The sequence below is a fragment of the Xenia sp. Carnegie-2017 genome, unplaced genomic scaffold, assembly GCF_021976095.1.
Source record: "Xenia sp. Carnegie-2017 unplaced genomic scaffold, XeniaSp_v1 HiC_scaffold_25, whole genome shotgun sequence".
NCBI classification, from domain to species: domain Eukaryota; kingdom Metazoa; phylum Cnidaria; class Anthozoa; order Malacalcyonacea; family Xeniidae; genus Xenia; species Xenia sp. Carnegie-2017.
This window is the reverse complement of record NW_025813488.1, coordinates 1,995,389-2,016,313: the sequence shown is the minus strand read 5'-3', so window position 1 is coordinate 2,016,313 and position 20,925 is coordinate 1,995,389. Positions and strand designations below refer to the sequence as shown.

General features: G+C 38.1%; 3 protein-coding genes and 1 long non-coding RNA gene across 4 annotated transcripts; 2 read left to right on the top strand and 2 right to left on the bottom strand.

Annotated features, from left to right (window-relative positions):
• Nucleotides 1-5,570: 5,570 nt before the first annotated feature.
• Nucleotides 5,571-8,527, bottom strand: LOC124452843 (homeobox protein SIX1-like). The gene is made up of 2 exons (XM_047003472.1): nucleotides 7,707-8,527; nucleotides 5,571-6,493 (listed from the first exon to the last, which is right to left on the bottom strand). Exons 1-2 carry the CDS (start codon nucleotides 8,264-8,266, stop codon nucleotides 6,193-6,195), a joined length of 861 nt encoding a protein of 286 aa, XP_046859428.1. The 5' UTR covers nucleotides 8,267-8,527; the 3' UTR covers nucleotides 5,571-6,192.
• On the top strand, nucleotides 6,490-7,705 carry LOC124452845. The gene is made up of 2 exons (XR_006950895.1): nucleotides 6,490-7,320; nucleotides 7,578-7,705. It is a non-coding gene; the product is annotated as an uncharacterized LOC124452845 (long non-coding RNA).
• Nucleotides 8,528-13,415: 4,888 nt separating the features above from the next.
• On the bottom strand, nucleotides 13,416-15,087 carry LOC124452844 (transmembrane emp24 domain-containing protein 7-like). Its single transcript, XM_047003473.1, has one exon. It carries the CDS (start codon nucleotides 14,649-14,651, stop codon nucleotides 14,031-14,033), a length of 621 nt encoding a protein of 206 aa, XP_046859429.1. The 5' UTR covers nucleotides 14,652-15,087; the 3' UTR covers nucleotides 13,416-14,030.
• Nucleotides 15,088-17,621: 2,534 nt separating this feature from the next.
• LOC124452932 (LIM domain only protein 3-like) lies at nucleotides 17,622-20,481 on the top strand. Its single transcript, XM_047003591.1, has 3 exons — nucleotides 17,622-18,078; nucleotides 18,338-18,566; nucleotides 19,943-20,481. The coding sequence occupies exons 1-3, from the start codon at nucleotides 17,943-17,945 to the stop codon at nucleotides 20,139-20,141; spliced, it is 564 nt and encodes a 187-aa protein (XP_046859547.1). The 5' UTR covers nucleotides 17,622-17,942; the 3' UTR covers nucleotides 20,142-20,481.
• The last annotated feature ends 444 nt before the right edge of the window (nucleotides 20,482-20,925 follow it).

Sequence of the window (20,925 nt, the reverse complement as noted above, 5' to 3'; positions counted from 1 at the left end):
ACAAAGAAATATGTCAGCGCAGTTAAAACCGGAATTGAGTCAAATAGCCGAACTCTAAAACATACAAAGATTTTCTTTGCTTCGCAAAACAATTTCGTGTTCCCTATCAAGAGTTTCTGAAATACATTACAAACAAAAAATGAAGAGCACTTTATAAGCATTGCTATAAAGATTAAACAAGCGGGTCAAAGCAGGACAAGCGTTCTTTAATTAATGATAATTGACAAATACCCAAAAGCTGTTTATAACTATACATTATTTGTTTATATATTACTATAATTTAACTGTTTACAGTTTGAAAAGGACTATCGGATATGGCAGGTTGACAAGGAAACGTTACTAGACAAATTTTTCTACGTGTAAACTTTGTTCAGTAACGGCTTCAGATTAACCTTTGAAACGCCCGAATCTCGCGTCGGCCTCAAGCCGACCAGTTCATTAACAATCTTAGCGTTCAACGACAAAAAAACAGTCACTAAAAGTGAAGATGAACCTTTCAAAATGGACACACACCTTTAATTGTTGGCTCGAAGTCGGAGCACTTGACAAGAATTGACAAGAAAGGAGAGTTTCTTGTGAACAGTTAAACCGTACTTGTTGCATTGAGCATTTCCTTCGACCCCATCGTCTATGAACGTCTATTCAAGAGAAAAGGACGAAGGAGGAAAAATATTAAATCCAAATTTCACAGCTTTGACAGCATGTCATTGTTTTAAACACCTTTGGTATATATAAGTGACTAGATCGGGGTCGATTTCCATTTTTCTTTGAATGTAGTAAAAATGCTTAATCCAAGGGGAATGCATTCAAGATCGATGAAAAAAGATCGCCGGCTAAAGCAATGTAAACGTTGACATAAACCATCGTAAAAATTTCAAAGTAAAAATGAGAAGCTGCACTTTTTTCTCTCGCAAAATCTCTCCCATTGCCGGCTGCAGTTTCTACTCTTGGCAAAGTTCGCTAGAACCCAGGCCGCTGCAGTTCACCACAACTAAATATTTTCACAAAGCATCTTTTAGACCAAATAAAAAAGACGGCCGAGGTCATTATCAGAAGTTTTACCATCATCGTACTTTGCGTTGTACGACCTCCAACCATGACACGGAACTATGAATCGATCGAAAAAGGTCAAAAAACTCACCGCATTGATGGACTTTCTTCTTCAGTTTTATCATGTTATTACTAGTTCTCAAGATAAAGCCATCGCTAGTAAGAAGACAAAATGTGAGATTCTCTCCCCTACTTAGAATTTGACAAAGCTCAGATAACTTCAGCAACCTGCTATGAGCATACATACAGTGTTTGTTTCAAAATATCTCAACTAAATAACTACTCACACGAAATCAGAGGCAAAGCCCAAATTATTGAAAATAATATATCTCTAGGGGCCTGATTATATGGAGGCGAGCCCGGATAGCGAACTAGCCCGATGATTTCAAGGGATTGAAAGGAGCCGAAAATTCAAGGTTGAAAATTAGAGCTGTTTGCGAAGCCCCACACGTCACTCTGGTTGTAATCCTCAAAATTTCGAGCGCAAAACTTACAATATTTTTTTAAGCGTCATAAGTCATTTTAGTTGTAATTTTTAAATCGGACTAAATTATTTGTTTTCATTTCAAAGGTTTTGTGAATTTGCAAAGTCAGAGCATTGAGAAATTTCTCAAATGAGTTTTTTGTTGTGAAGTATTTAATCTTTTCCATTTGCCAAAATGATTTAAAGCCTCGCTGAATCCCGGCTACCAGGCTCATGTGAACAGCCCCTAAGAGATGGTTCCTGTTAAAAAAAATATACACTATGTGAATGACTGCAAGGAAGGCTATTGTACATCAATTGCAGGTGACGATTTTTTGATGAACAAAGAATGGTCGTTTGGTGCAATTTTATATGAGAACGAAGCCAGGGTGATTAAAGCTAAGGTACAAAGGTGGATATCTTGGACATATCGTGATCAAGAAGAATGCAACCATCAATAGTGAAAGTTATGACACAACAGTGGATACCTAGGACATTGTGTGATCAAAGAGGACTTAACTAATAGCAGTCAAAGCTAAGACACAACAGTGGATACCTAGGACATCGTGTGATCAAAGAGGACTGAACTAGTAACAGTCAAAGCTAAGACACGACAGTGGATACCTAGGACATCGTGTGATCAAAGAGGACTTAACTAGTAACAGTCAAAGCTAAGACACAACAGTGGATACCTAGGACATCGTGTGATCAAAGACATAACTACTTACAGTTAAAGTACAATGGTGGATACCTCTGACATCATGTGATTAAAAAGGATATAACCAGTAACAATGCATACGACTGTTCGCATTATTGCCTGCAACGATAAGTTTATGAAAATATATAGCTTCGTCACTTTTCGTCGAAATGAACTCTATTTGAAGTTAAAAAACGTTGCAACTACACAATTGATAATGACAATTAGTCAGAAGTCGTTTTATAACCCACTAATATCGATACGCGCTCCACTTTTAGTGACATAAGCTAGCGAGCACATGGTTAAGGAACACAAACATCGCATGCAACACTCAGCAAATAGATTAACTTTTCATTCTACCAAATATCGTCTTAGTTCGCCGTGAATTTTTCCTCTAAATAGATTTTTCACGCAAGTTCGCATGATGATTGTCGGATTGAATTATGAAATAAGGAAATGACTAGAAGCAAATGAAAACAAGGGCAATTATATTACGATAGCAAAATCTACATGCAGTAAATCACTGCTTTCCGCTAAACAATTGGCTGAGCTCCTCATTCAACTCGATATTTGCCAGCAACTCTCTTTGGTTTGTCTTCGTTCTTCGTCCACAAGCCCAGCACAAGTGTCCAGTTTTCCAGCACCATCGTCGCTTGTATTGTCTGGTGAAAATTCCTCTTCTACCAAAGTGATATGTAATGATGGATCCGAGTCTTGTAAACGTATTGCAGTACATATAGCCATGACGCCAGCACCTATGGTGGCGAAATGTCTTCTTCGTTCGTGCGTCATTATGGTAAAAGTATGGAAGCATTACAGCCTCGAGAATCAGCACTCCCCCCCCCCGGCTTTGACGTTACTCCTGCGCGACAGGTAATTTGAACTGTAACGAATCCGAGAAAACTCGGTGCCGTGGAATTTAATTAGATTACTGGCTGCGGTAAGCTATTTCATCGTTCCTATGGTCAAAAAAATACAATTGATGGACTGCCATTATGGTGAGCAAATAAGTAGTAATTTAGATAAAATTTCAACAGATTGGACGTTCTTCGCCTTTCTTGTCCTGTGTCCATGGTTAGGCAAAGTATATCATTGTTGGCTGCTTATTATAAATTTAAATAACTTTATAATAATGGCATTGGTTGCAAACTTCTAAACAGCAAAATAATGAAACAGGCACTTTGTCGTGATGATCAATGATTTAGAACCCAATCCCGAAGAGGTTTATTTAAAATAAGCAAGTCAACGTGAGGCGAGGAGATAATCTTGAAAGGTGGCAAAAGCAAAACCCACAATCAAAAAAATCATCTAAAAGAATGCTTAAAAAACCACTCTTATCCAATCCTCAAAGATTTTTAATAAAATTAGCAAGTCAACATAAGGCAAAGACATCCTCTTGAAAGGTGGCAAAAACCAAAACTCACAATCAAAAAATCATCTAAAAGAATGCCTAAAAAACCACTCCTATCCAATCTCCAAAGATGTTTGATAAAATTAGCAAGTCAACGTGAGGCAAAGACATCATCTTGACAGGTGGCAAAAAGAAAAACTCACAATTAAAAATAATCTAAAAGAAAGCTTAACAAAGTAATCCTATCAAGCATTGAAAAAACCAAACCTATAGTCTATAAACTGTGCAACTCTATATCCATGCAGAAGAAGCAGAATTTAGATGAATATCGTCAGCTTTATCGCCTTAATTAAAAACTCTGTAGGGTAGATAAACTACTGGTCTTCCATGCAGAATTATATAAAATACAGAATTCAACAAACATAGAATTTGCAACTTTTATTATTTTGTCAAGTAATAATTCATGAATTTTAACTAGTGAGGAATTTCTGTGGAGTTCAGTTCTGGATCATTGGTCATGACAAATCTAATCAACACTAACCCACGAAAACAGGTCTTTTCTGAACTCTTGGGTCCTTTTTTGGCCATTCAGCTGCGCTTTTCAAGGCGAACCAATTAAATCTTGACCATCAATGGATCCACACCTCCACACCAAGCAAATTGGTTTATCCCCCCCCCCTCCCTTTGCTCTTTGTTTGTCACCTTTTATGTATTTGTTTCATGTTGAATCATTTCCTCACGTAATAGTTAGGATGCTTTATATGTGGGTATAAGCCTGTGACTGTGATGTGACTTTTAATCCAATTAATGCAGTCACTCCTGGTGTGTCGGAGACACCAGGATTACGTCATTCATCAAAACACATGACCTTAATTGTGACTGGAGAAGTAGCCACCAAAATTGGCAGTGATTCAAAAAAACACTGCGAGCGTTTTTTTTCCTAAAAAACATGTTTGTGAATACTTTTAAAAAGCGTTTCTACGCATGTTTCTTACATCGTTCTGATGGTCTTCCGTGCCGCAAAAGAAAATTGCACTGTTTGAAATTAAAAACAAACACGAATTTATGACAGGTATTTCTTAATCACGGAGTAATTGAAAATTTAAAATCTCGTAAGTAGGAGTGACCGTAATTGCTGAAAATACCATGCAGTTGTGTGAAACACACCCTTCTGTGCAGCCAAAGCTATCGACGTTTTATCAAATCACGGGAAGAGAAAAGTATAAAATTGAACTTTATGAGCAAGGATAATTCCTAATTCGCTGAGTTAAAATTACCCTAAATTACATAGAGAACAAAAATAAAGAACAAAAACGAAACCACTTCGCTTCATAGAAACAGAAGTCTTGAAAAAGACATCTCAATCAAAACTTGAAAATATTTCAACGCCATGAAAACATTGCGGAGTGAACATCATACATGAGAGACGAATAGAAATCGATTAATTATCAAATATTCCAAGACTGTTCAAAGTGTGAACGTTCGTTTCAAAGCAATATTGACCGCGGATTCCAGGAGTTTCTTTGCAAAATAAACAATCTGTTTCAGTAATGCGAAAATGCAGTCGTTAGCGATTTAAGGATATGGGTTTCTGCCTAGTTTGACGCGGTCGCCATTTGAGCCTTTGAATCGCCTTCACCTAGACATGAAAACTATCAAAGTCATATGACGATCTGTCGAAACTTAAGAGCTCAGTTTGCACCGGCCTACGCTCCTCAAAATAAAATTAGAAATAAGCCACGACATTTGAAGACCGCAAGAAGTTCACACTTGCTTTACATTATTAATTGCTAAAAATTACGTGTCCACATTAGCCGTCGACGTACATACTCAAAAGTATTCTACGACAAAAAGCAAAGCTTTCGTTGTCACGTCTCGGGATGAACTGTCTCGTGTCAAATCTTCAGCGTAAGAAACTCTGCGAAAGTGCACGTATTTATATGTAAATATTTCACAACCTTACCCATCGTATTTCATTTTTTCAATACTCGCTCACACAAAAACACAAATTCAGTTCGTAAATTTATATCGACATAAATGATACATGTTAACATCGTCCTAGGAAAATCAACATTGAACAATTTACACATGGCGTGCAATTTTATCTACATTGTATCTTCGTGGCGTATCGAAGAGTTTATATTTCCAAATAATTCTAAAACATGTTGGGCAGTGTTGGGCATATAAGTACGGCGGACACATCGAAGGTACACGCGGTCTACGACCAACAATAGTTCATTTACTTCATTTACATATATTGCGCGCGACCCCTTTGTACTTTTTATGATACAATCTGATATGGTTGTCGTGTCAGAAAATGTGGTTCCCCCCAATAAGTTATGAAAATTAAGAATGCATGTTCCCGGAATGCAACAATGAATACGTTTGACGCGGTCGCACGGCGATACACCAGCAGGACTAAACTAGAAAAGTCTTTTTCATACGACGACAGTGGATTTTGTCCATAGGTCGATAGTCGAAATGATTTACAATCTATTTCCCATCACGTCTCTGGTCTTGAAAGGCTAAGAAAGTACACTCAAGCAACAGAACCCCGTTTGAAATGAAGTCGAAGCGCTAAAAAGCATTAACAGCCAATCGTCCCCCTTTTTTTAAATATCCAACTTTACGTCAAAGACCGACAAGGGAGGACGAAGTCAAAGAGCTCAACATGTTTGCATCGGTAGGAAGACATTGAGTAAGATCGGCGACATTTTGTGTCAGCATCGCGTCGTGTTGCGAATTAGATACGCTTAGCATTTCGTGATTCTCCAACTTTATAATCGGCTGGCTCGGGTGCAATGAAGCAGGTAGACAAGAGAAGTCGACATGAGTGAGCGAGTGTTTTAGGCCATTCATGGCGCTATTTTGACGAGCAATAAGACCAAGTTTCGGCGACGAACCATCGTTCATCGTGTTGTTATTTGTGTCTCTGGAGAAAAAATTACGATATACAATCAGTTCTTGTAGTTTGAGTATAAACAAACCAACACGCCAATCTATTGCTCGCTAAATGTCCAGAAACTATTACTGGGGATGTGAACATACAGAAGGGATGACCATCTTCACTACACGTTCGTTGCAATGAAAAGAAATTCAGAGTCGATAAAACTAGTAATAATCTCAACAAATGCCATTGTAAACCGTCATTACACAAAATTCACAGCAAACTTTGCCTGCAGGCATAAACCGTATCAAGCTTACGACCACTGCGTACAAGCCACCTGCAATTTTGTTTATAAACTACGCTATATTCGAGCGATTTACATGCTAAATAACAAGAACGGGTTGTGCGTTCAATGTTCGGCGGGTCAATGTGCCGTGCGCGACAACAATGACGTGCTTTAGCCGTGGTAAAGTCTTTATCTTGGCACCACTCTTGATTGCAGGGTAAATTTCGATCTCAAGACAGATACTATTACCACATAACGTGCCTTGACATGAGGCAAAATCAGGTTTCTTCGCATTGCAATAGAATCCGTGTGAAAACAAATAGTTTTAATACGGCGTATTAAATGTTGCGTGATCATCGAGCGCCTTCAGTTTCATTGCATCGTCGCTTTGCGAAACGTACACAAACAATGGGTCGATGAAAAGACGCAATATCAACATAATGAGCGCAAATAAAGCGTTCGAAATGAGTTTGGAAAAATTGGGAAGCAATCATGAGCTTAAACGGCAATCGGATAATGTAATTACGGTTATTTTTATGTCCGTTCGACAATTGCTTCCTTTGCAAGACAATTACGAAGAGAATGGGTGAGTTTTGGTGTTTTAAATCCATGAGAATACCGCGATATCATACATAAAGACAGCTGATTATTTTAGGTAGAAAAATAACACCTAGGGATTGTATATTGGGACAGAACGTCATAAACAAACACGACTTCTCGGCACGCCATTGTAAAGCAACATGTAAACACCCAAAAAAATTATAATTTTCGGTTTGTTCCGATTACAGTTTGAATATTGGTGTTTTGAAAATAATACCAGTATTTTCCCTTACGATCAAACAGGTCGCTAAACGAAGCTGAAAGCACCGATGAACACGTTCATATGAATGTACAATCTAATACAGGTTATTGTAGAGATTAACTGCCAGGATATTGTGAGTATTTTATGTATATAAATGTATAATAACGAACCTGTTCTTTGCCTCGGCTGCTCTATCTCGTTGTCGTCTATTCTTAAACCAGTTACTCACTTGTGTCGTTGTTAGTCCTGTAGCCTCGGCTAGCTCGCGTTTCTCTCGAGGTGAAGGATATGGATTGTGATTATACCAATCGCGCAGTATATTTCTCGAACGTTCCTTAAAACAGTAACTAGTTTCCTCCCCATCCCAAATAGTCCTTGGCAATGGAAATTTTCGTCTTACTCTGTACTTTCCGACAGCTCCCAAAGGCCTTCCTCTCAATTTCTCGGCCTCGATATAGTGCGCCTTCATCCAAAGTGACTGCAGCTTATTGTGCGACGACACGGGAAAATTGTTGCTCTCCAGAATGCGGTAGAGCTCCTGGTAATTACCTTGATGGAAGAAAACCGCGGCCTTTGCTTTTAGAACGCTCACTTCTTTTTGGATGCTTCCGTGTTCCGGCAACGACCAAAGAAATCTCGCCAGTCTTTCCATGTCGTTGCTGTGTTGTAGCACCTCACAAACGCAAGCTACCTGATCTGGAGTGAAGTTATATGTCGGATGCATATTCATGAGAAGTCTCTCGAGATATTTTTTCGATTTGGGCACTCAACCCGTTTTCGTGTCATGGAAAATTTCCCCTCGAAACTGTTTTCTTTCACAACGCGCCTCGGCTGCGCGACGGATTTGCAATTCAGTGCGCGCTTTATGCTAATTTCATTTGCTCTCGCGAAATATGCCCACCTATGGCGAGGTGGATCGCAGCAGCTAGGACGGGCACTTCACGTTGGCGCTTATTAAAAACTATAGCTATTATGTCAATCAACTGTGCGTTACGACTGGGTCTCATGTAACACGTTGAAATTCTTAGACAAAACGTTTATCGTTAGAGTAATACAATATGTTTTTGCTAACCTCGTCTATCGCAGGAATCGATCCATCACAATTTGCCATTAGCCATTTTTTCACAATTTCGCGACCAGGGCAAGTGCACACCTGTTTCCTGGTTGCTAAAGAGGGAACTACTCTGAGACCACGTGATTTATTTCACCCCGGCAGACAATGACTGTTCGAAGAAGACAAATGCAGTGCTCGCAATTGAACCGATTTTCTTTTTCAATACCACATAGCAGTAAAATCTCAACCCCAGCAGTGGTCGGCAAACTGTTTCTCTTTCGGAATACGCGATACCGCAAAGACTTGCTTATCAGTCGCGCTTGAAAACTGTCTGTTATTTCAACACTAAATGCACTCGCCGAGTATTTACTAAGGAAAGCATTCTCTTACATGCCACTTTATTCGAACACAGAAAACCATCAGTACATAGTAGAGTATAAAATAGGCATGAAGTACGTTATTAGTACTAAAATTATTGACTTATAAGTAATATCATACTTTTCAACCTGGTTGCCTTATGGGAGTCGGTCAATCTAGACGAATTCGCTAACTTAACATTTATGCTCTTGGGTGCAGAAAGCGCAAATTACTTTCCTTATATCGTGCAGAGAAAAACGTGACCAATTAAATAACATTAAAAACAGAGAGAATATGCATCGGAGGTGCGTCCATATGTTGTTGGTAATCTCTTTTCATTAAAATAATTCCTTTTTTCAATTAATTTTTGATCGTGACGAGTTCAATGTGCGTAATATATTATGAAGAAAGGAAGAAGTTATTGGCCGAAGCAACTCGGGGCTCTGTAAAAGTAAACAAAGCTGCCTAAAAACGTTTCCAACATCCACGTTGGCTCGCATTTGATCGTATAAGATGTCAACGACGTAAAAGGTCGAAGTTCTGGCGATAAAGATTTTTGTCCTTTGTCAAAACCATCAGGAAATAAGAGGAAGGATTGCAACGTTATTTTTGACAGGGAATCGTTCTTTGAAAAGAGGTTTGTCGCGTACGAAGGTTAATTTCACGTAAAATGAAAAACACATTCGTTGTTGCGAAGGATTACGAGAGCATTGCATCAAATGACACGCGATTTTTGAACATTTCAAAACATTCGCAGCGGTGTTCCATCTCGGTTTCAAACGACCTTAGCTTTAAACGCTACATTTCTGTCAGAGAAAGAACAACAAAAGTGGACTGATGGACAGGATGAGACTTAAATCATATAAAATTACATCAAAACACGCATGATAACCACCCAAAATATATAAACAGGAATATCGTTCAAAGCCCGGAGCATTTCTTGCCTTCAACATCGACGACGTGCAAGTCAAAATGAAAGATAGAAATTCCAAAAGTCCGAACGTAATGAAGCGTCAATTTCACGGGATTTCTACCACGAAAGTTTTTCACTACTATTCTTAGCACTATATGTAATGCATGACGTAATGTAATGCACATACCACGTTGGTGGCCCTGTGAACTTGAAGACATACCAAACATTGTCAATGACAAAGATACGTGCACATAAACAGTGGCAGTGTTGCGCTAGAAGGGGGGAAGGGGGCATTCATCGCGACTTTTTGCCTCTCCCTACCCCACCCCCTACCCCACCCTACTCCACTCCTGCATCTGCAATGCTTGAGGCTGTATTTGCTTATCATGCATGTGAAAAGCATCATTACGCATAGGATCAAATAATTTTTGTGGTAAATTGATCACATTATAAATGTACACGGACAGATGATAAATCATCACGTATAAAAACGGTCTTCGTGTAGATGGCAACGAAAAACAACGAGAAAATGTTTAAAGGAAAACGTTCACAACGCAACGCGGTTACGTTCCAGTCTTGAGCACGACATGACTCCCATGCAAAGAACACGCCATTAGGGGCCGTGGAGAAGGGAGGCAAGGAGACAATTTCCCCTCCCCCCGACTTTTTTTTATATTTCTTGCTTTGTTAAGTGTAAAAGTACAAAAATCCTCTTTGACAAATACCTACATTTGATAAGTATGGATTTTTAACGGTATTTCATGTCTAATGTTCGTTCCACTTTCATTTTTTAGATTGATCAATAATAACGTTACAAACGAAATCGAACAAGTTTAGTATATTGAATGATTAATGAGAAAACTGTTAAAAATAAATTTGCTATACTGGGAACAACCCGATCACGGGACCTTATTTTGCCCCCACCCCCCTTCCACTTTTCAAACCTCTCCGCTCCCCCTGGCCATTAGGAAAAGAACAAGAACAAGTGACAGCGAATTAATAAAACACGTATAGAAGACATGAAAACAGGCTCAAAGAAACCATAAATTGAAATTATCCGTTTGAACCGAAATGGCAATTGAAGTGGAAGCCAATGAAATGAAGATAAAATATTATGTAAAGGTGAAAGTTCTTTGTAAGAATGCAGAAGACGAGAGAGAGGAAAGAGAAACAAAGTCGTTAAGATCAAGGAATATTTAAAAGTCGGTTGGTTAGTCAGTCGGTGATAATGCAAAGCTCAACTTTACTAAGCAAAGCCTTCAGCATGGTCGAAAAAAGGAGATCTTGTAAAATCAAACTTAAGTTAAAAACAAGGCAATCAAACTGTAATATTTCGGTTTAATTGGCTTTTTTGTAACTTAAATTCGAGTTTACAAGAAGATGCTCTTTTTTGGATTATGTTTCATTTTATATCTCATGAAATTGTCCTCTTGTGCGAGAGCGAAAGCCTTCTGTAGTGACGTGGAGAAAGAAGAGCGCAAGACTGGTACCAAATCCTCAATAAATACATCGCTGACCTTAGTAATCAATTTTGTCCGTGCTGAGCAAACCTTCATAGTGACCAAGAAAAAACAGAATGCGAAGATTTACCACCTGTCTTAATTAAAAAACAAGTCATTGAAATGTCCAATAGCGACGTAGAGAATGGAGTTTATTTAGGAATGTGGGAGGTGTTAAACGCCTTTCTAATTCACAAGCAAATCGGAAACAATACAAAGTTCGTCTGAACACGTCATGCTTTTTGCCAAATTTCTGACATCAGATTTTGCTGATCAAAGACCACGATACCAAAGAGAAACCATGATACCAAGGTATCAAAGATAAACTAAGGGAAACATACAGCATTTGATAGGTTAACAAGACACATTGTTCTTACGGAGTCTCAACAAACTTCATTCAACAGCACCGTCCATCAACTGCTTACAGATCGACGAACCAAAAGAATTGCTCAAATTGGTGATTTCTTAAATGGGTAGAAGTTTAAGCTTGCAATAAAATTTCAACATTCTGTTTCCATAAGTAATCATGTCTCTATTCTATCATGATAGTTGAAATTCATTCCAATATCCGCTTACCAAAGGAAGAGCTAAGCTATGAGAATTAGAAGAACATGGACAAGTTAGCAAGTTGTGGGTCCAAAGCGAAATATCAACGTTGTAAAATGGTGTTAGCACCGTCGAAAGGCTCCTTCGAAAGCAAAATTTCTAGTGTGAAGTGAATTAAAGTCAAAGAAGTGTCAGTGACTGACATGTTACAACTATCCTTCGAAAGCAAAATTTCTAGTGTGAAGTGAATTGAAGTCAAAGAAGTGTCAGTGACAGACATGTTACAACTATCCTTCGAAAGCAAAATTTCTAGTGTGAAGTGAATTGAAGTCAAAGAAGTGTCAGTGACAGACATGTTACAACTATCCTTCGAAAGCAAAATTTCTAGTGTGAAGTGAATTGAAGTCAAAGAAGTGTCAGTGACTGACATGTTACAACTATCCTTCGAAAGCAAAATTTCTAGTGTGAAGTGAATTGAAGTCAAAGAAGTGTCAGTGACAGACATGTTAAAACTATCCTACGGAGCAAAAATCCGAAGAATTAACTCTGGGACAGTGTCCGCTTTGATTTTTGATGGAAGGCATGGCTAGACGAAGCCCTCATCAAATACTATATGAACGTTGAAAAAGTTTTTCACATTTCATTTCACTGTTTCCGTTGATTAACTTTAGACATTCCTGTGTAACCGTTCGCAATACCGCTTGTTTAACTTTCCTTGAAAAAAGTCCTTTCCTGTCTGCAATTAAGTAGGCGTCAATAGAAAAGGTCCATGATGCGTTTGTTATGCATGCACGATGTAAAATTCTATTTTATGTTTCAAACGACCGCTGGAAATAATACCGCTGTGTCAAGAAATTTGATCGCTGTGATTCATACACCACAAAGGGAAGAAAAACAAAACGTACAACACAATGAAGTATTCGGAGCTTAAAACATGCATTTTACCACATGAAACAATAATAAACCGAACTTGGATATTTTTAGCAACTTGTGGGAGGGGTAATTGATGTCTGTCAACAGAAATAACGCTCGCGTTTCAATGTATTTCTGGCGCAGACGTTTTTCATTCGAGATTATGAAGTATTAAAATAGTTCATCATGGCGGCAGGTAGCCTATTTAGGCCCATCACCGAATGATTAAAAATGATTCACAGTAAAGATAAAGCGAGTAAAAATGTGTCTCTGAACTAAGTAATCTTCACAAATGTATACAAACTTCAATACGGAAGGGAATTTTCATCATCAGTAGCGTATTTCATCACTCAGCGAATGATCGGACCAGATTCACAAAAAGTTAAGTGAGTATAAAAAGTGTCTCTGAGCTGAGTAATCTTCACAAATGTATACAATCTTCAATACGGAAGGGAATTTATAGGTTTCGTTTTTAAATACTCTTTTGAGACAGAATTCCACATTTCGTTCAATAAATGTCAACTAAACTCGTGGAAAATGGATCGGACGAGTATAGTAATTATAGAAAAGGTACTCTTTAGACATCTAACGTGTTATGTATGGTGTTTTTGTTACTGTATAATTCTTAATAGTTTGTGAACAAGTAAAATACATATTGATGACACAAGTGAAGAAATTTTCATAAACTCCATCACAATATATAATTTACAATTGGAATAAAGCAAAGTTGAAATTCCGTGAAGTACATTTTTTTGCATGCAACATTCCCATTCAAACGTCCAACTTTTCATGCGCCGAATGCATAAACGAACAAAAGACAATATGGGAAATACGTTCGCTGTCTTTTGTCATGAATACATGAGGCGTATGGAACGTTAGAAGTTTGATACGCATACATGATACACGACTCGAATGAACGCCATGTACAAGTGGCAAGAATTTTCTCTTTTTTAAAATAAATCGAAACGCTGGCTAATAACTTTGATGTAGCTTCTTCATGCAAATGATCGTGTTTTCCATTCTTGGCTTTTGAGATGTTCTTATAAGAAGTCACGCGATATAGTTTCCAGTGTTTTAGCTATCGACCTTGAAAATAATATTGCCTGTCACTTGCGCTCCGAGTCAAAAGGTGTTCGATTTGCCTTCAGGGGAATACATGCATATTATTATAAAGAATTTAACACCTTCGATAATACAGGAGACACAGTGTTGACTAAATATCTTGGCGTCTTGTTGTGAAGAAGCGTCTTAAAACATAGACTTGAGAAATGCTCACGACCAAAATCACAAATGCCTGACCAAGAGACCACCATTGAACGCGAGAGTTAAGTGTTTCTGCAGCCATGCGGCCATTGGCCTCGCGAATTCTGTGATGATTCTGGTATTGTTCCACAACGGCTAGCGCTTCGTGGATAGAGTAAGCTCTCGCCTCCATATGCGTGAGGGCAGTTTGTGTGGAAGATCCGGGGAAGTTTCCCTCTCCTTCGTTGCCTTTGACAAAATCAAAGTATACGAGATTTGTGTGAAAGACGCTGTCGTACACGTTACTGAAACAAAAGCGATAAGCGCCTCTATCTGCGGCAACGAAACGAAACAAGTCGTAATCCTTTCTTTCTTCTCTGTAAATCAACCGTCCGCGAGGGGACTCGATGAATGCGTCCACTTGCGGATTGGCACCAGTGATGGGAGCGTATTCTAATGAACAAGACACGTTTGCGTCGATGTTGTCATAAAAACATTCGTATCCCGATAACTGAACCTGTAAATGGCGACCGTACACGGAACAGCAAAAGAAAGCGACGAAGATCGTCGAGTCTAACGGTTTCAACACCATTTCCAATCTCACGATATCAAAAACAACATTAATGAAATACTATTTCGAAGAGCAACAGCGGACAGAGCTATAAGACAAATATCTCACGAATAAACGCGACAGGTTTACATATACGAAATAACCGATTTATTAACGATTGTTTGAAATGGAGGATGGCACCAGTAGAGTAGTCTATAGTAGATAGACACGTGGCGTTTAATCTATTGTATACATATTGGACAAGAACAGGTGTATGTTTTACATATTCATTTGCGTTCGCTATCGTATTGTTCAGAGATGGAAAATAAAACATGTAGAATTTTATCGTACAAGATGAAACATCCTCGTTAAAAAACAACATCTTGTTAACTCAACACTCGAGTTATATAAGCATTATGAGAGACAAGGCTTGAAAGCGATATTTGCATTTTATTTCAAAGTCATAAAGTAAATGGTTTGAACCCGGGAGTATCGTTACATGTTTGTAAATATCGATCGTCCAGGCTGGTATAGTCCTGAGAAGGACTGTTTTTGTTGTTGTTGACTGACGTTTCGACAACCTTAGCGGTAGTCATCTTCAGAGTGAAATGAGGAGTAAACGTCGGGTTAGCCGTATTTGTTATCTGGTTACCAAGAGAAATAGTGGAAATATTAATTTTAAATCTTATCTCTGACCAATTGAAATAATCGACTTTACAAGATGATTATTTTGGAGCATGTTGTATCTTATATTTCTTCAAATTATCGGCTTCGTGAAAATGTTATACTATTGTGCATGTATAAGATTCAAAAATTCTCCATCGTGATGATAGGGATGTTTCACATTGTAAACTGACGTATGACATCATATCGGTCGGAATCACATAGTGGAAATATTAATTTTAAATCTTACTCTGACCAATAGAACTCGAATCTCGACTTTACAAGATGATTACTTTGGAGCATGTTTTATCTTATATTTCTTCAAATTATCGGCTTCGTGAAAATGTTATACTATTGTGCATGTATAAGATTCAAAATTCTCCATCGTGATGATGGGGATGTTTCACATTGTAAACTGACGTATGACATCATATCGGTCGCAGAGTATTACATATCGCATCTAAAATCTTGCCATTTGATTAGCATTGAATGTTACTTTTATACCTACGATAAGGTTTAGAGGCGCGCAGAGGAGCTTATGCAATCTTTCTACTTCAATCATATTGCCAGCACAGCTTCAATAAAATGAGTTGTGAAAACTGTCTTCATTCCACGTAATCGAATTTCTATTTTGAATCTAAGGAAACAAAGCCGGGAAGGGGCAGCGATTTTATAATGGATGAATTTTTTAATGAGAGAATCGTTCTCGTCTGAACATACCGATCATAAACGCTGGAACCTTCATGTTAAACGAGTACAGTATAGTTTGTAGAGATAAATATTTTTATAACTCAAATAATTTATGACTTGTTTACTTAACGTCTTGTTTAAACACAAGATGCATGGTACAATGTTCTTCGAGACGAAATCAAATACATGTATAATAGAACACTATTTGCAAAATGAAGTGTATATATACATTGTGTACAAAGTGTATTACAATGTGCCCTCCCGGCATACATTGTGTATGTATCTTTGCCACATCTATCAATGAACGTGCATTTGAATTTCAAAATCGACATAAAATAACGCGATTTCCCTAATTTTTCCTATATTCTTCACTTAAACTACACAGTGCGGACGTGGTTTTTATAAAACGTTTGTGAATTTCCCAACGTCAAGATTCTAGACGTGTCTTCTTGACGTTATTGGAACCACATGTTCTGTGAATTTAACCGTTCATCCTTCAACTCTCCGACAAAAGCACAGATAAGGATCTAGATTGCATTACTTCAATACATCGATCAATGTTTCTCATCTAAACTAGACCGGATCAAAGATCCCAAATGTTTTCATAACCCGAGAACCTATTTGCTTTTAACTATATGACCACGTGCACAAGGAGTTCTTGGGTGTTCCAAAAGCACTGGAGGTATAATCGTTGGATACTTTGCAAATGTAAATAGAGATATACCATTACTATACAGACAGCTGTACAAGACTCAATTTTGTCAAAGATATAGTTGACGTTTCAACTTCTCAAGTAAACAGTGAATGTATATAATCTTCAGGGAATCCGTGTATTGTTTGTATTGTTTGCTGTTCCTGTTGTGAACATAATTCATGAGGAAATTTTTACTTTATTCTCCGTTTAAATTATGTCCAACAAGAAAATCACATTAACGCGCGTCAATTTAGCAATCACAAAAAAGGAACGGCGTTTAAAAAATTTGCTTTTTTATTTCGAACGTGAAGTTGAGACTTTCACACATTTTCATACCCCTACATCATATTCCACGCCTCATTGGGTCCCGGCAAAGCGGAACCGTAAAAATAAACCCCATTCCTAAAGCCAAAGCATCGCCATCATCATAAGCACAAAAAATTCATCAGTAAAATAAACGATTTGCGTGTCTTAATGCATGCCTCTGCTTGCGTTTATTAGGGCTGATCACGAGTCAGTCAAACGTTCATTAGGCATCTGTTTTTTTCATCACCACTTACTCATGAGAAAATGAACTCACTAGGAAGGCAAGCATCTTTCATAGCACATTATTTGGTATTAAAAGCGCCATGCGGCTTTTTAATTGCCATCCCAGAAAAGCGCATGTGTACATTCCTTTTGAAGCCGTGAACATCCAAGAGCGCATCGAGTTAACCTGCAACTATGACGAAGTTATGGCATTGGATTATACGATTGAATGTGCGTGAAAAATATATCGCGGGCGATAAGAGTGCGTGTTTTTTTGGCCATCTTATTATTCCTATATGGGCAATATCAATCAAGACAGGCTTTTAACAAGATCTTTATTCAATTAAATCAAATTTTCATGTGAAATAATTGTCACCTCAAGTTCATTTAGAATTCACGAGCGTCAAATTACGGTGAAATTTCCTTCTAATTCAATTTCAATTCGTCTGCAAGACGTCAAACAATCGAATCATAATGGCACAAAAACGCCGCGATTTGCATTAAGTGCGCGCAAAGTATGCAGTGAACTACAGAGCGCAATTTGAAATCTCCACGCATAAATCACGCAACGCGATTAATTTTACGTAGGCATAAGCTGGATACTTGGAAGCAGACAGGTGCTTATAGTTGACGCACGGAACAAATGCCAGGTTTTCTGAATTGGAAATAAATAGCGACTTGACCAAAAACACGATCAGCACAGTGCGCGTAACACGAGTCGTGACTGAGATGGCCATCAAACAGGATCAAGTAAATGTATGCAGAAATTGAACACTTTATTGGACCAAAAATCTCATAGTACCTGGAGACTATTCAGTTCTGGATCAGTTCGCTCTCGATCAACAGTACGGGAAACTGAAGGAAACGCTTTGATCGACATGGATTCAAAACTAGGTAAGAGTTGCTCTAACATACATTTCAGTCTACTTGCAGTGATCTTCCGTCTTTCGTGAGAACTTTGCGATGCAAACGTGACCAAATTACAACAATACCCAAATGCAGCCATTACGGACGTGCGCTAGAAACACAAGCAGTTTGATCATCTTAAACAAACACTTTTAGTGTTAACATCGTCGATCAACAAATACACGCACATTTATATAAATATTTCCGAGTTCTATTTGTCTCATACGTTGTTCTGCCCGTGATTAAGGGATCCGTTCAAACGCGCACGCCAGTTGTGGAGTTAAAGAAAAACAAGCGAAACCACTTTGCGCTGGTTGTAACAAAGTTATCGATGACCGTTACCTTCTGAAGGCCATAGACAGGGTTTGGCATGAAGACTGCTTGAAATGCGCGTGCTGTGACTGTCGCTTAGGAGAAATCGGTGCTACTTTGTACACAAGGGCCAACCTCATCCTTTGCAAGCGCGATTATCTCAGGTAAATAAAATGTAAATGATCGATCATCATTTTTACGTTGTACTGTACAGCACAGTTTGTTTGTTCTTTGTGTAATATTGGTTGCGGATTAAGCTTGCCTGTGCATATATATATCATGTTGATACGGTCATTATCTTGGTCAGATACACAAGTCTTGTAAAACAACTCATTAAAACTAACGCTATCGCGATCAGAAACGATTTCGCAAGTTGATAGAGATGTCGTACGCGCTAACACGGAAGCCATGGCGATTTTGAACGCACGACGCATGAAATTGATCGAAATAATGCACAAGTGGATTCTGATTGCATTTAAAGACAGTTTGAGAAAAATATATCATTGCTTGCGAGAACGTGGGATATACAGAGTTCGATAATTCGATAAGCCATTCCTTTGCTTAGTACTAGGAAATTCAGCGTGAAGCTTTTGTCATGAGTTGCTCTGACGTTGTAAGAAGAGGCCAAATTAGAAGCTGATGCACTCTCGTAACATATATGGACTGTAGCTACATTGAAAATCAAATATATTAACATGATAGCGATCGTATTTTGGCGTTTCAATTGGCCTTTTTTGCCGCGATCCGTCAACACGTGCAAGTAAAAATTCGCGCTAATTACAAACAGATGAAAGCTTTGGCTATTAGCAGCATCTCAAGAAGACAGACCGTTTTTCACAATTTTTATTTCACGTCATAGCCTGAATGCTTCAACCGGTTATAAATAACGTTGTAGAGAATATGTGTCAAAGTGTGAGGAAATATTTTGCAAATGATTTTTTTTACAACGAAACGGAATTCGAATGAAATTCTATGCTTGCTTTCTTCATGACAGGTAAAATTAGCCCAGGCATAGCCAGATCGTGGGACATATGCAGAACAGGGGGTTAAGAAAAAACTTCTTTAAAATATCGAATTCGTGATTTATTAAATTACAAACTCTAGACTTTCTACTGTTGAAATATCTACATTAAGCTTTCAATCGTCCTTCTTGGAAATGGACAGCCTCAAAGTATTAACGTTTGATTAAATCTTCAGCTTACAAATGAATGTCTTGATGAAAAAAATTCTAAATATGAAAAGCTGCAAATCCTTCTGCGATAAAATAGAGAGGCTACTTAAACAAAGCGGACGTGTAGACATGAGAACAAGATCTCCCTTAAAATACAACACACCAAACACGCTATCACTGCCAAAACCCACACTTTTGTTGTCTATCCGACACCCCCGGTAGGGGGTGCGTGCTTTTGTTGTCCATTCGACACCCCCCGTTAAGGGGTGTGTGATAATTAAGGATTGTAATCGCCCCTCCCAACGATTTCAAACAAGTTTAACAGCTTTGACTTAGAACGATAAGAATCTAACGGCTTTCCTTTCATAGGTTGTTTGGACGTACGGGGTTTTGTCCGGCATGCGAGAAGACGATCCCGGCATTCGAGATGGTGATGCGCGCGCAGGATTTGGTCTATCATCTCGAGTGCTTTGCGTGCTTTCGATGTCATCACAGATTTTGTGTTGGGGACAAATACTTTATCAAGAATAAGAAAATATACTGTGTCTTGCATAGGCCGACTCCATGATATAATGAAAAAAAAGCGTTCTGTATAGTACATTTTTTGGGACTGATATTTTTGTATGTTTTGAAGTTATTCGATGCGAAAACATCGCCGTAGATTTTCATTTAAAAACGATCAAGAGCTAAGCGGATAGACGATTAACAATTATCGGATATGGAGATGATCTTGTGAACTAAACTTATTGAACATAGCATGCTACGTACAGCAGACATATTCATTGCATGGATGCAAGAAAATAAGATAAACATAAGTAGAGGTTTTGTATGTAATACGTAGTAGAAAATTTAATTGGATTCACAGAGATGTGGAGTTGAAAGATGACATTATAGTTTGAGTTTCGTAAGCAATGTGTATTAAGAAGATTAATGGAATTGACAGGAATATCGAGTTTAAAATAAGATTTATTTATTTTAAGTATAATAAGCAATTTCTGATAAAAAGATTACGGGAACTGATAGAAGTACGCCTAGAGCAAAAAATGAGATCGATCGAGCTTTCTTCACACATATGACAAAAATTTTCGATGAGTCACTCATACGTTTCTTCCAAATTAAAGAATAACAGAATGATAAGGACCCCAGTTAAAAAATGCCTCGAAGGATTACCCCAGGGTTAGATCAAATGATATGTAAAGGACGAAGATATATTTGGTTATGAAGGAGATCTTAATTTACGGATTTCCTGTATGATTGCAGTAAAATAACAAGATTGTTCAACATCTAAATGAAAACTACTTCACAGTTGTCACAACAACAGAAATTTTGACGCCGCTTTCGAAAAACAAACG

Bases quoted from the DNA above. Each gene is read 5' to 3' on its own strand.
- LOC124452843 (XM_047003472.1), bottom strand. From the start codon at position 8,266: ATGAATATGCATCCGACATATAACTTCACTCCAGATCAGGTAGCTTGC. The intron at 6,494-7,706 runs GTTCGTTATTAT...TTTTTTCTCCAG, and splicing joins GCAGCCGAGGCAAAGAACAG to AGACACAAATAACAACACGA.
- LOC124452844 (XM_047003473.1), bottom strand. From the start codon at position 14,651: ATGGTGTTGAAACCGTTAGACTCGACGATCTTCGTCGCTTTCTTTTGC.
- LOC124452932 (XM_047003591.1), top strand. From the start codon at position 17,943: ATGCAGAAATTGAACACTTTATTGGACCAAAAATCTCATAGTACCTGG. The intron at 18,079-18,337 runs GTAAGAGTTGCT...CCCGTGATTAAG, and splicing joins CGACATGGATTCAAAACTAG to GGATCCGTTCAAACGCGCAC. The intron at 18,567-19,942 runs GTAAATAAAATG...TTCCTTTCATAG, and splicing joins TGCAAGCGCGATTATCTCAG to GTTGTTTGGACGTACGGGGT.